The 12,730-nt window shown below is 39.9% G+C and overlaps 1 protein-coding gene across 4 annotated transcripts in view; it reads right to left on the bottom strand.

Annotated features, from left to right (window-relative positions):
- Window positions 1-264: 264 nt before the first annotated feature.
- Window positions 265-12,730, bottom strand: part of RESF1 (retroelement silencing factor 1) — a 28,188-nt gene continuing 15,722 nt past the window's right edge. For all 4 annotated transcript variants that reach the window (XM_019292589.3, XM_010410415.4, XM_010410417.4 and 1 more), the window contains 4 exons: window positions 10,036-10,120; window positions 3,465-8,736; window positions 2,636-2,710; window positions 265-1,474 (listed from right to left, as the gene is read on the bottom strand). In XM_019292589.3, coding sequence (XP_019148134.3) covers window positions 1,332-1,474; window positions 2,636-2,710; window positions 3,465-8,697 — 5,451 coding nt within the window. In that variant the 5' untranslated portion in view covers window positions 8,698-8,736; window positions 10,036-10,120 and the 3' untranslated portion in view covers window positions 265-1,331. The remainder of the gene's footprint in view (window positions 1,475-2,635; window positions 2,711-3,464; window positions 8,737-10,035; window positions 10,121-12,730) is intronic.

Below are 12,730 nucleotides of genomic sequence, written 5' to 3'. Positions count from 1 at the left end.
AAATGAAAAACCTTCTCAGAGTTGACGACATTATTACAAAATCCTCCAGCGACAACGTTCCCCACAGACTAATAGTTTGGCATCCAGAGAGGAAAAACAAACAATTCACATCTACTTACTTTTAACAAGGAAGATCCATCACTCATTTTAAAGCTGCATTTCATCTACAGGAATATCTTCAAAGCCTATTTAACTAAGTGCCATAAATACAACTTCATACTTTTAGAACAACAAAAAAAAAAAAAAAAAAAAAAAAAGACAAGGTATAGTCCTCAAAAGTTTATTTTAAGTATAAAAATCATTCAGTGAAGTATCTACAGGTTTTTCTTTCAGCATAAAGGTTTAATAAGATAGAAAGAATCAAGTACCAAATCTCTGTAAAAATACGATTTGATTTAAAATTTTGAGTAACAGTGAAAAGGCACTTAAACAAAAGATACCCAACGACAAATACAACTGTTACGCCACAGTGAATGTGTAATCAAACATAATCTAACACTTTATAAACGAAGAAATTAATTACAGTCTAGTTAAACTGAGCAACATAATCCAGACGAGAGAATTCGAACTCCCTGCACTTCAACAACAGCACTTTTCTTTCAAGTGCAAAGAAAGCAGAGGGAAAGAAAAACAAGAGAATTCTTCAGTAAACTAACGGTTTGCAGCACGGTGCTCAAACTAAGAACTCGGAATTCAGTCCATACAAGCTCCACAAAAAGAAACGTAACAAAACTGGGCAGCAGCATAAATACTTCATTAATGCCCCTGATCTGTATGCTTGACTTGAGGGGTTTGTATTTCTATTCCCAGTTTACAAAATTAAGTTTCTACGGAAACAGAAAGCCTTTTTAGGAGCAAAACAAGCAGACTATCGTAACAGGGAAATAAAGGTGTAATGCTTGGGAATCCACTGCAATCCCTTTGCAGCAGAAATATTTTTCCACTGCCAGCAATGGAACGTATAACAAGTAGAAGTTATCAAGAATCAGGAAAGAAAACAGGCTATGACACTTTAAATGAGTCTGTTATTTTTTGGTCAAGATTCAATGAGTTCCTCTATCTTAAAAAAAAAAAATAAAATCAAATATGCCGAAAGAAACAATACACTTAAAACAGCATTTACAGCACCAAAGCATATTTGCACAATAAATACAGAATAAGACGTTCATTATTCACAAATATGAGGAAAATGGGGAGGGAAATTTTCAACACCCACCAGAAAACTGTGGGTTTTTACAATTATTCAGCAATATGAAGTAAACAGAAAAAAAACTTTAGTGTTGGCATTTTTTTTCCTCAGTGATAGTAAGACCTTTGATACAGGAGTGCTATCAAGACTTTTGCATCTTTTTTTCCAGATACATTTTCCTGTAGGTCTGAAACATCTCTTTTGAGTCTTTGACAGGAACGTGAAGAGTCTCTCCATCTCCATCCAGGATCTGTATAGCTGTATCAAGGGGAATACTGTCCTCAGCTGCAAGATAGACAAGCACGTTAAAGCAAGAGTCTCAAAGGACTCTACTCCTTATGCATGTGGTACTTAAGAGCTTCCAGTGTCAAAAAGGATGCTACAAACTTCCTTCCTAAAGCACCAGGCACCTCAGATTTAAAACAATCTCCAGTGCATCTTTACACACACAATGGCTATTTGCGTGCCTTCGCAAGAGAGATTTCTGGAGAGTATTAAGAAAGATGTGACAGAAAACGTGCCTCTGTGAAAGTAAGAGGAGAAGCAAGAGGAAGGGCTAAAAAGATGGCAGACACCAAAGCCTAAGGACACAGGCGACAGCAACAGAAGATGCAAAGGTTGCGAAATATGTTACTTGCAATACCACAGCACAGGTATGAACATGCAAACCCTCTGCTCGAAAGTTAAGCAGCAGATGGCAACAAAGCTACAGCATGCATTTTGTTTCCTGTCAGACCAGTAGAAAAACAAGACTAAAGCTAGAAAGGTACTTAAAGCAAAGAAACAAGGACAGCTCAGAGCAACCTCACCCAAGATTTACAAAGGATGGAACAAACAAGATCCTGAGATGAAAGTTGCCACTGTTGTAACACTTGACTCCTAAAGGGTATAAAAGACCATCCAAAAAGCAAATTGCTAATCAAGAGAAACAAGGAAGATGTAATAGTGGCCCCACTTTTCCTCTGGGTGTCATACAAATAATGTTGTCCAGATTACTGGGACACACAGGTCCTGGAACTTGTGAGCACATGTGTTATGTGTGGACAGCAGCAATGTACTGTGAAAGACAGATTTTTTTTAAAAATCACTTTCTGTTTTTAAAGCCTTTCACTAGATTCTGTTACATCACTTCCTACATTCAAAAGTGCGAAAGAGTCTTCATATACAATTTAAAACTGTATTTAAATGCTGTTACCAGTGCTACATCCAAGTTAACAGCACAGGAAAATTTCAACATTTCCAACAACATATTCATAAAGCAATAAAAAGCTCCACAAATCTTTGAGACTTGTATGTCTATTCTACGGTATCCATTTAATCACAGCAGAACTAGTAAATAATAATTTAAAATGCTTTATTAAGGTTTACTACTGTAAAGGAACATTTAAAACCAAGCAAAGAGGATTTAACTTGTATTTCAAATGGGACACTCAGAAGTCACTTCACCTGTAGAGATCTCTTCCTGTTTCTTTTGCTTCACTGGTTCACATTTTAACCAATCTTCTTTTTTACTCTTGACACCTAAAAAGAAAATTTAAAAAATGTTTCTGAGTTCCTCTATCGCAAGTTTTGGCCTCTATTCAGCATTAAATTCTAACACATATACTAGCACATGCAAAAGGAAATTTCCTTTGGGTATGAAAATTACTCCAAGGGCTGATATATACAGCTTAAGATTTGGGTTTATTTAAAAATCAAATTCAACATTTGATATAAATATGCTTCAGAATGCACCATGTAAAATGTTGAAAAATGGGGTAGGGAAGAAGAGAAGGAAAAAGGGATGCTTAAAGCAAAGATGGCAAAGGTTATGGGGACTGTGTGCAGGATACATCTGGCCTAAGCCTTGTCTTCCTCAATGTCACAAAAGATCACTCCCTCCTCTGCCCAGCCAGACTTAAGCACAACCAGGTGAACAGCGATTAAAGATCAGATCACCTTTGGTAACTATGCCAAGGGAATCTACTTTCTACAACCAAGCCAAGCTATCTTCTACAAGTACTTTAGGAAGCCTTCTCCCCAAAGTTATTCGAAACTGCCATGCTCTAGAGTACTATAATTTCATTTTCTAAGACTTAGAGAAAACTGAAGGAAAAGTCCCATGTTCTTTTTCAGCTTAACACACATCTGTGGTCTGCCAGAGAACAAGTTAGGATATCTCAGCCTTTAGCCTCTACAGTCCCAGGTTTTCACTGTCTGTAGTTTTGTGCAACATGAATTTAAAAATGAATACAGACTTTTTACTTACAAATGAATAACCAAGATAGCATCATACCTGTTACAACGACTTTATCTCTTTCTGGAGAATTCTTTGCAGCTAAGCTTTCTTCGCCAGGGGCTGCATTTCCGAACAGTATCTCTGGACACAGCTTGAACTCAAGTTTTTCCCTTTTGCATGATTTCTCAACTGTTGAGACAGACACATCTCTTTTAGAGTTGCTGTTTTGTGGCACTTTGGTGGTTCTATGCCAGACAGGTCTGACAGGTGATGTCTCTAATTTTGTCAGAGAGATGCGCTCCTGTGCTGTACGTTTAAATGCCACTCTGTTCAGGTAGTGTTTTTTGGGTTCCTTTTGAAGATGCAGCTTTAGTCTGTTATTTCTTCTGTTTAGGTATAGAAGATTTTTATCAGGAAACATTTTGTCAGAGCACTTGTCTTTGTTTTGACCATCGAGACGTCTTTCTTTGTTAGAAAAGTAGTTTTTAGACATGCTAGAAGATCGAGCCCTTTTCCTCTGCAGTTTAAGCACAGAGCAATCTGCTAAGGAACTCCTTGGTTTCCAACCGTTTTCTCCATTCCGTTTTTTAGCTTTGTCAGCATTTAGCATGCAATTATGTGCAAGCTGCTTAGAACTCTTTGCTTCAGAGTGTTTCAGTCTTTCCTCTTCTAGCTTTACTTTCTTAAGTTCTCTCTTCCCAACCATATTTTCCTTCATCTTCCGTTTATATGGCTGGTCCTGCAAAGGATGAGCTTTCACAGATTTATGCTGAGAATATTTTATGTTTCTTGATTTGAAGTCTACAGCGCTACTATCTGAGAAGTTTACAGCATCAGTTTGGTAACTACTCAATTTTTTATGTTTTCTTTCTGCTGGTAATTTCACTTGCTCTTTGATACTAATTCCTACATCTTGCCCAAGCACCTCCTTTTGTTTCTTACTGTTTTGTCTTTCAGCTGAGTTCTCTTCACAAGTTTTAACTTTTTGTCCTTGACTGACTTCAGAGTGCTTAATTTCAACAGTGTCTGACTTCACCAACTGGTTAATGTCCGTGGCCAAACCTGGTGTGGTTATATCGTTTGAAAGCGGCTCAGTTTTGAAAACTCTCTCCTTCTTTCCGGACAACTTTGCCATGTTGTCTGCATGTGTATGATCAGTTTTCTCTGGTAACTCTGATGATGCTGTCTGGTGCTCTTTTTTGTCACAATGAAATTCTTTATATGACAATTGGGTTCCTTTGTCAATTTGCCGGTTTTCCTTCCAACTGCTGCTTTCGTATTTATCAACATCCTGGTTTTCAAAGGAATTAAGTGGCCCAGTATTTTCCTGCTGTGTTGTAGGCAGTTTGTATTCATTATCTACCTTCAGCCTAGATTTTTCGTTCACTGCAGAAGTGTAATTGCAAATATCTTTATTTTTGCTAATACTGTCTGGGATTTTTTCAGAAATTGTCAGGCTTCCCACTGCACAGTTTTTCAAGGCATCAGACTGACTGTTGTTGTCTTCTCTCTCTGCAGAGCCAGTACTTTCAGCTTTTGAAAGCTGACAATCATTTTTCTCTGAACCAGATGTTTCTAATTGAGAGGGACTATGTGGTGTTTCACATGCTACAGATACACAACCCATTGAAGAGCCATCTTCACTTTTTTCACTGGGGTTAGAAGTTTCTTGTGGGTCTTTTTCCTTCTCACATAGATTCTGACTAGGCTGGACACTGTCTTCAAAGTTGTCCTTGTTAGCTGAAGCCTTTTCTGATTGTTGACTCGCTGCTTTCTTGCTGTCACTAGAGGAACACTGGTTGTGTCCAGGAGACGGTTCTTCAACCTGATCACAGCTTAACACTGCAATTTTAATCTGATTTACTGGATCCTTCAAATGAGTATTCTTGTCACAAATTCTAACCTCTTTTTGAGATTGATTCTCCATCCCTTCAGCCACAGAACGATTTTGTGCTGCTTCTTTTTTTAGCATATCAGCACCTTCAATGCCATATGGAAACTCTTTCACTAGATCAAACAGCTGATCTTTTAGATATTTACTAGGTTCTGTTCCAAAAAAGTTCACCTCCTTCTCTGTGCTATTTTTATTGGGCATGGAATTTTGTTTACTGTGGTCTCCTGGAACAGCAGATGCATTTGTTTTAGCACTTAAGCTAATAGAGGAATCTAGTGAATTTTGAGCTAACTTCTGGTTTATATTAGCAAGACTTTCTAAGTCATTTTCAGGATGCTTGAAAGATGCCTTGAATGACAGGTTTTGTTCAGAGTTCAGAGAGGTAGAAACTGCTTTAAGAGGATTGCCACTTTCCTTCTCCAAATTACTTGATGATTCTTCCAACATCTTTAGCAGCAAGCTCTCTCTTTGGGGAGTGTTATTGCTCAGCTCAGTTTTATGCAAGTCCAGATGTTGTTCCTTTTGCCTTGCACCAGATGCATTTCCTTCTGATGCATGCGTCTCATAGACTGACCTGAAGATGCCTGCTATTTGTGGATTATAAAATTTATCACCTTCAACAAGAGAGCATACACTAGAAATACAAAACATCTCATTTTCCAGCACAGCTGTGGATGTATCTCCTGCCTCTAACACAGCTTGCTTGTCTTCATGGTGTCTTTTACCTTCTTGAGAGTTTTGACTACAAAAATTTATGTCTGATTCAGGAAGAGAAGTCTTGTTTTGTAATCTAATATGCAGATTTTTTCTGGCATCTTGTGCAGACTGACTAACTTTCCTGTGGTTTTCATCATCTAATTTGATCTGTTGCAAATCTGAGTCCACGTTTTGTTCCAGAACATAATCACTGGGTGATGACCAAGCATTTTCTATTGTTCCTTTGGCAGTATTTGCCAAACTTAAACCATTTTTCCCTTCTTCTTGCAAACTACACATGCTCCCTGGGTCAATCACTGGATAGGTTTTACCTTCAGGTGTTGGAATCTTGCCTGCCTGCTCACCTAGTGTTCTCTGTTCACAAAGTACTAAAGGAGAGACAACTGCAACTTGGGGTTCAAAATTTTTTATCAAATTGGAACTCAATGTATCGAGTTTTTGTGCCACAGAGGTAGTTGTTACAGGCAAAACTGCCTCATCCATGCTAGCCAGAACATTTTTTTCCCCTCTCTTCTTCGTGCTTTGGCTGGAGGGTGAAATCTGATTTGCTGTGGGGCTTTCATTTGACTGTTTATTTTGCACACTTACAGATTCTGATGGATACTTCCCCCACAAGCGCAGGCATGCAGCCAGCTCTTCCACAGAGCAACTACAATTGCTCTGGTTACAGGATCTATTTTCAGTAAATGGAGTTTTTTTCTGAGCTACCTCACTCTGGAATTTAGCATCAACAGATGCTGTTGTTTCTGATGCAGGAGAGTTTGTGTGAGCCACAGATGCCTGCCCACCTTTCAAACTTTCTACGTTCTTCTCACTAGTGTCTTTTAGCAAGCTTCCACCTGAGAGAGATGTATCGAGCAGTGGTTTTTCACTGCACAGGAGACTCGTCAGTATTTTATCAGCAGTGGCACCAGCTGTCTTCTCTTTCAATACATTTGTGCTGCTCAATACAAACTGAAGAAATGATGAGTTCTCGGGGCCAATTTGCACACTCTTTGATGCAGTCTTGACAGAGCTCCCTGCTTGAGTAAAACATGAAGCATTGTTCGAGGAAGTCACAGTTCCTTGAGAAGAGGCCAAGGCATACACATCCCTTTGTTCCAAGGTGCTCTCAGGATTATTAAATTGAGCTGGGACTTTGCTCTGAGAGGGAACAGGAGTGAAGCTTGATGAAAGGCTGCCCTGCTCCACCGGAGGGTTACTTTGAGTCACCTCCAATCTTCTGTTATCAGCACTGGCTGGATTTTTGTCCCTTCTTTCTTCAAGTGAAACCTTGAGCACAGGCCTCTCTGTCCTCACTGCTTCAGATGGGGAAGATGGTACATTTTGTTTGGGCACACATGGAAGACAATTAGCAGGAGGACATGGATAAGGAGGAGGGAGAGCATTTTTGTCACGATAGATTTTCTTTTTATAATTATGAACCCTTTCAAGCAGAACAACCCTCTTTTTAAGACATTTCAGCTTTTCAGCTTCCCAAGCCAGTCTCTCCTTTGTAATTGCTACTCCACGTGTTGCTGCTGATGAAGAAATCTGAGCATTACCAGGCCCATTCATCAAACTACTAGTCTGGCTCTCTGGAACTGAAGCAGGATCACTCAGTGGCTTTGAAGAAAGAGCTTCTATTTCTTTCACAACATCAAGCAGTTCTTTGGGAATGCCAGGGGATGGCACAGAGCTTTCATTAAAAGACCTATTTGCTGTCACATTTCCACTTGGATTACAGACATTCCTGATTGACTGACTGACTTCTCCAGATTGCTGCTTCTGACAGTGTTGCTGGATACTGTTAAACCCAGGAGCATTTTTTGCATCCTGTGGGCACCTCTGCTGGCCAATGTATCCATTAGGTACATTTTGCACTTCCTGTGGTACACCCATTGAAGATTGTGCTGCGGGTCTTGAAACACAGTTGGCAGGCAACAAAGATGGTGCAGAACATCCTCTAGGAGCTTCTGATCCCATCTGACTTGGTTGAAATTGTGGCAGCTGTACATTTGTTCCAGTATTTTGATTCACTGAGTACAAAACTTTACACTGAGTATTGGAATTAAATATTTGGGGTTGGACATGTTGCCCGGAAGTACCAAGAGGAAGAGAATTATTCTGGGGATGAATGCCACCTTGATGTAGTGAGGCAAGTCTCACAGAATTATGCTGCAGCATTTCTGGCTGCACAGTGTAAGTGTTGGTAGTGCCATACTGAGGCTCCCCAAGGACGTTCCTTACGTTGTTCCCTGCATTCATTTGAGAGGACAGGGGAGGTAAATTTCTACAGGGATAACTGTAGGGATTAGAGACTGGCCAAGAAGTCGGAGTCATCTGTGCCCGCAAAGGTGAATTCTGAATGGGAGGTTTCGGAGCTGTCACGTACATCTGTGAATGTTGTGTAACTGAGTACTTTGACATAAAAAAATTATTACCGGTTACAGATGCTCCCGGTGAGGTTTGATCTGAAGTTTTGAATCCTTCACCATTTACAGCAGGGAAGGCAACATTGACAGTTGGCACATACACGATTTGGTTGCTTTCAGCATAAGTGCATGCATTTTTAGAGGAGCTGGCATTTGTCTGAGGAAAGGCATGTCCATTAGAAAGTAACTGAGTGAAACATGCTCCTTTGTTTTGCATATTTGTATTTGCATCAGCATTCTGGACTGGCCTTACATTCCAGTCCATATTTTCTTGTTTTCTTTTTCTTCAGGCAAAACCAAAATGCTAAAAAAAAAAAATTTTACAAAAATTACAACCTTTTGACCAAGACCTATGTCGCTTACTAAGAAGTGATTTAAAATGCATCATGAACAGAACTGTTGAACTATAATTGCTAGGTAGGAGAGCAACCCCATTAGCACAACCCTAATGGACATGAATGCTGTCAATGTCAAGTTGCATAAATTGTTTCCCAGAACACAGTTAAAGTATAAAAAGAGAAGCAACTAACAATTCTATTGACTATCTAATGACTAACAAAATCTTCACATTATTCTGCTAATGCTATTATCATTCAACCTTTTAATTTAACAATAGATTGCTACATTTACCTTCTTCATCCAAAAACAATGGAAAAAACTCCCAAGGTATGTGTATAACATGACACAATAAACAATAATTAAGAGATGAACATAAGAAACACCTAAAGAATAAAATACAGGCCAGGGTTTTCAGACAGTAAGACTCAATTTCAACTATACCTTCAACTACAACAGAAGAAATGAAAAAATACTTTGTGTTTAGTAAAAATCTCTCATAATAATGTGGCCCACTAGTTTAATTTTGAGAAATATGACTGTGCCTCTAGTGAGCTGCTACCTAATTCTGTAGGTAGCATTAACTTACTCAGCTGGGAGAAGGCATGAAGCACAGAGATGACAGCAACACTTCTGCTACTGCAGTACGTACACCTTCAGGAGGTGACGAAGTCACATATCTCTAAGTCTTCATGTGTTATATTCCAGAATGCACATGGATTACCAGCAAACCCAACTGGGTGAGCATGTTACTCTGTAAAGCTGTCAGAGACAATGCCTTCAAAGCCAAACACTATTTCAGACTTCAAAAATGCACAAAAAGCACAAAAACCCCCATGCCAACCCATAAGAATGAATGCTTGTCTGCATCTCGACAAGCTCCTCTCAGTATGGTCAAACTCAGACAGGACAGAAGAAACACCTTGCTTTGTGCAGGGTGTTAGACAGTTTCTCAAGAAAATGTTTCGTGCCATTTCTCCCAGATCACCCAAGGCTCCTGACTTTCCTTCGTGGGCTCTTTTAGATTTTAAGACTCTTGATTTCAAATTTGAGAATCAGAAGTATCTCTCATATCTAGCCTATAAAAAATAAGAGACCCAGTGTTACAATTTTCTGGGTGTTATTTTCAAGATTCAAAGACAACTCTTTCTTCACTCTTTTACCTTCTCTGCTCTCATAAAACACCAATAACAAAAGAAAACAGGAAAACAAAGTTGCACATGAAATTCGTAAAAAGCATCAACAGCAGTGTTAAGGCAATACTTACAGTGATGCAGGAATCTTAGAGAAGAAAACAGGCTTTTGCATCCACGGTGAACCTTTCAGGCTGCTAATGGTACACTGGGTATTTCCTGAAAAATGATTAGGGATAAAACAATCACATTCTTGAATTAGACAAATGCTGAGGAAACATAAGACATTTACATTTTCTGGGAACATAACTGTAAAAGAGGCAAACAAGACTAAGATGCCAACCACTAGTAACTGCAAAATCCTTGCTAGAGCAGGAACTTTGACTCCATGCAGCACACAACTTCACCAAGAGTAAAATCCAATTATTGTCACCATCAAGACCAAAAAAAATTAGGAACCCCTTGTTGCAGCCAGGCTGGAGACAAAGGGAGGGGGTTCATTGCAATGTTAAACCCTATAACCTGGCCCAAAAGGACCAGGTGTGGAGATTGTAATGGATGTACCCTGAAATTCTTATAAGCCGTGATTTGTGTGTTACAGGAATTACTGAAACATAGATTTTAAAAGAAACATTAAGACTTTAGCTAAAGATTAGTTTTGTGGAAATTAGTTAAAATAGATAGACAGGTAAGCCAGGCTGGGATTAGTTAAGAGTTAGTAAGAGCCGGACTTGAAATATGCTCTTAAGCTGTAAGTAAATGATTACTTGTCATTCTTATATTTGCTTAGCTGTGCTTATAATGAGAAACAGAAACACTGATAAATAGATCTAAAGAAATGAAGACAATTACTAATTTTTCCATCTGGGAACCTATTCAGAAGTCACGAAGAGAGGGGAACTGGACGTCCCCAAGGAGTAATTTGTATTGTCAAAAACCAAACAAGTAGAAAGGTCAAAACAAGGAAGATAGGGTTTACTTCATCCAAGACCACTCCCCAAATGAAAAGACCACCGACCCAATTCAGAGAACATACCACACATGCTTAATGACATTGAAGCTAATTACCATATGAAGCGGAGAATGGGAGGTATCAATGTTATAAATATACCTCTGTATTTTGGATATTCATAACTTTAGTAGATAAATAGACTCTGTATTGGCTTGTAACTTTGCACTGCGTATTAGGGAGCCATTCCACACAGCTGCCCAGTGCTGGAATAAACATACACTTTCTAACTCTAAACTGTTAGAGAGTCTTTGTCTGTCTCAGTTGGGTGTCGATATTAGATCCACACCCATATTTTGGTAAATCATTACTGTAAGAGAAACCATACAGTACTACCCCCTAGAGTCAGTCATCTGTTGTTTTAAGATAAACTGTTTATCCCTAAAGCTGTTGGTCTGGTGTTTGTTACTATATTCCAAATCTAACTCTCCCAGGCTGCATCAAGTCCCTCCATTCCGGTGTCAAAGGAGGGATGCAGTACATGGCATCACGACTGGCCTGAGCCTTGCAGCAGGTGCCTGAACTGATTGTTTTGGGGCCTTGCTCTGCCTGTGGGTGCCAGATGCTCTTATGGAGGAGACTACTTGTTCCCTTCTTTGAATAGAAAAAGTCAGAAAGACAAAAGAGTGAAGGGAAAGTTACCCTGCCTATTTGTGTTAGCTCATGGTCTTAGAAATGCTGACCACTATCTGAATGAAGGTGAAGCCCAAGTTATCTCCCTACAAACAAGTGTCTGAATTGTCTGAACAAGTGTCTGGACACTTAGGCTGGAATAGACACAACTCTACGACTCTTGCCACTGTCTATGTTAGAAGCCTTGAGGTGACTGTGGAGAAATCAGAGGGCCACAGGGTCCCTGCAATGGCAGTATCTGCCCAGGAAAAGCTTGACAGGTGGCTGGAAGCTGACTGAAAGTGAGTTTCTGAAACAAAAATTCATCAAGACGATCAGGACAGAAATACTTGGTCCAGTTCAATTTCAGACAATCATATGTCATATTCCTCCCTCCTTGAAGCCCAACTGGGCTTATGAATCAGACTGAACTATTAAACTGAGTATTACGTCAATGGAGGCATCATGACTGTGTCTCTGTGTGCTTTTTCACAGGCATAAACCCTAGCCAAATCAGGTGATCACTCTCACTAATCTATTACTGTGTGCTATTTAACCTGAATTGCAAACATGTCACATGACAGGCAGATAGCCCTTGAATTTCAGAATCAGAAGCCTGGGCCCTCCTGTAGGGTCTGGAATCTAACTACAAACTCCATCGGAAAACACAGGCTATATTTCAGTTATCACTAGCATATACTCAAAGATAAAGGCCTTGAGATGACCAAGGTCCCCTGGCTATTTCATGGGGCAGTCCCACAAATTTGGGATTAAGCACAGGTAGGCTGGTTATCAATCATTCTATAGATGTAGCCTCTGTGAGCCAGATGAAATCCTGTGAGTTTGTCATCCATCTGCGGCCCAGCAGCACCCACTAGCGAAAGAGTCCTGGCCCACTCAGAGCCCATTAACATCAGCAGGCACAGTGCCCAGCACCACACAGCCCCAGCTATTTGTAAAGCCAGTGCTATGCTCATTCTGTCATCCTGCCTACTCTGTCAGGATGCAGACATAGTTACCACTAAACCCCTTGTGTCAAGGTAGTTAAAACCCCCCCCTAGGCCTGTGCTAAAGAGTCCTGACCAAAGGAACTTTGAAAGCCTGTTTAGCCCCGGGTATTCCAACCAGGCAGCCCACAGAGTCCCAACACGTGTTTTACTGGCTTTTGCCAACAAGCCTCCATGTTGCACCTTTTCCCACCAGAGCAT

This window comes from Corvus cornix, chromosome 1A, assembly GCF_000738735.6.
Source record: "Corvus cornix cornix isolate S_Up_H32 chromosome 1A, ASM73873v5, whole genome shotgun sequence".
NCBI lineage: Eukaryota > Metazoa > Chordata > Aves > Passeriformes > Corvidae > Corvus > Corvus cornix.
This window is presented reverse-complemented; position numbering and strand designations above follow the sequence as displayed.